At 36.4% G+C, this 1,383-nt stretch overlaps 1 protein-coding gene across 1 annotated transcript; it reads right to left on the bottom strand.

The window, feature by feature from the left end:
• Positions 1-106: 106 nt before the first annotated feature.
• TM35_000291000 (uncharacterized protein) lies at positions 107-424 on the bottom strand (the record flags this gene model as incomplete). The annotated part of the gene is made up of 1 exon (XM_029028257.1): positions 107-424. One exon carries the CDS (start codon positions 422-424, stop codon positions 107-109), a length of 318 nt encoding a protein of 105 aa, XP_028880284.1.
• Between the last annotated feature and the right edge of the window lie 959 nt (positions 425-1,383).

Below are 1,383 nucleotides of genomic sequence, written 5' to 3'. Positions count from 1 at the left end.
GCTCTTATTATTCCTTTCATGTGATTTTTATTTTTTTTGTTTCTGCGGTGCTGCGGTGGTGTTGCTGGCAATGTATTACTCTTGATGCAATTTAGTGTTCCAACATTTAATGGGTCCAACGTATCTGATTTACTCTTTGTTTCTGTTGGCAAAACAGTACTAGCATATCAGTGATAAAATAATGAAGAGTTTTATGTAACTCTCCTGATGCTGAGTTTTGCACTGTTATTTTTATACTGCGTCTGGTGGTGTGTGCTGCTGTTTCGCGGGAAATGTTTCTAAAGGGATGGAGTGACGGACACAGGTACACTGTTATTGATATTGATTGGGGTGATAATGGCAATAACTGGAGGCACGTCTGACATTGCTGTATACATGATATTCGTGGATTCTGTGTTGAACTATCCCAGGATAAGAAAAACATGAGAAACCGTGTCAAGGTTAAAGGGGACCACAACAAAGGAGGGGAATCAACCAAGGATGAAGACAATGAATTGTTTCATGAAACAAATGACATGATGTTTGTTAAAAGAAAGAAGAAACAGTTTTCCCAACAAAGCACTTAATTTTGCAATCAACTGCACAATGATATTTCCAATATTCAATATGAAGGGGATAAAGTCGATTTCTCCCTCACTCAAAAGCATCGCCTTTATTATTATTATTATTATTATTTTTTTATTATTTTTTTTTGCAATATCCATTGGTATCACTGTTAGAATTGACGGTAAAAGTGTGGCACTGCCAAATGGCCAGAAGGTAAAATTATAATGGGAGTTGTACAGGAAATTGAAACAAAATATACAATGACACTGTTATCAATACATGATAAGAAAATTCAGGTTGAGGTTTCTCTTCAACTGTAGCCCATTATGGTTCTCATAATCGTTTTTCTCAAAAAACAATTGGAGTAAAGAGATCGAGAGAAATAACCAGAATGAGTAAGATGATGAAATAAAAAGAAGCTGCCAATCCATTAAATTATCTCAACCCCTACATCAATTAGCAAGTACACCACTTATTTATTTTCTCTGCAGGCCCACCTTGGTGGTAATGTGCATTACCATTATTCTTACAAACTTTACTAATACTCACAGTTGGGTGCCTATTTGATTTTTTGTTCTCTTTCTTTTTTCTTGAATTATTTTATTTTTGTTTTAGAAAAGCAAAATACTAAATCCCCATTTTTTGTACAAGCAATTTTTTTTTTTTACGCCAAATACAATGGAAGACCCTGTCACTCTGCTCTCGAAGCTAACTCTGCAGGAGAAGGCCGACCTTTGCAGTGGTGCTGATGGGTGGCATACTCATGCAGTAAACCGTCTCGGTGTACCACAGCTTTATTTAACAGATGGTCCGAACGGACTGCGATTGTTTTGGGCG

The sequence above is a fragment of the Trypanosoma theileri genome, assembly GCF_002087225.1.
Source record: "Trypanosoma theileri isolate Edinburgh chromosome Unknown TM35_Tth_29_V1, whole genome shotgun sequence".
In the NCBI taxonomy this organism is placed as follows: Eukaryota; Euglenozoa; class Kinetoplastea; order Trypanosomatida; family Trypanosomatidae; genus Trypanosoma; species Trypanosoma theileri.
The sequence above is the reverse complement of the archived record's forward strand: the minus strand, read 5'-3'. Positions and strand labels throughout refer to the sequence as shown.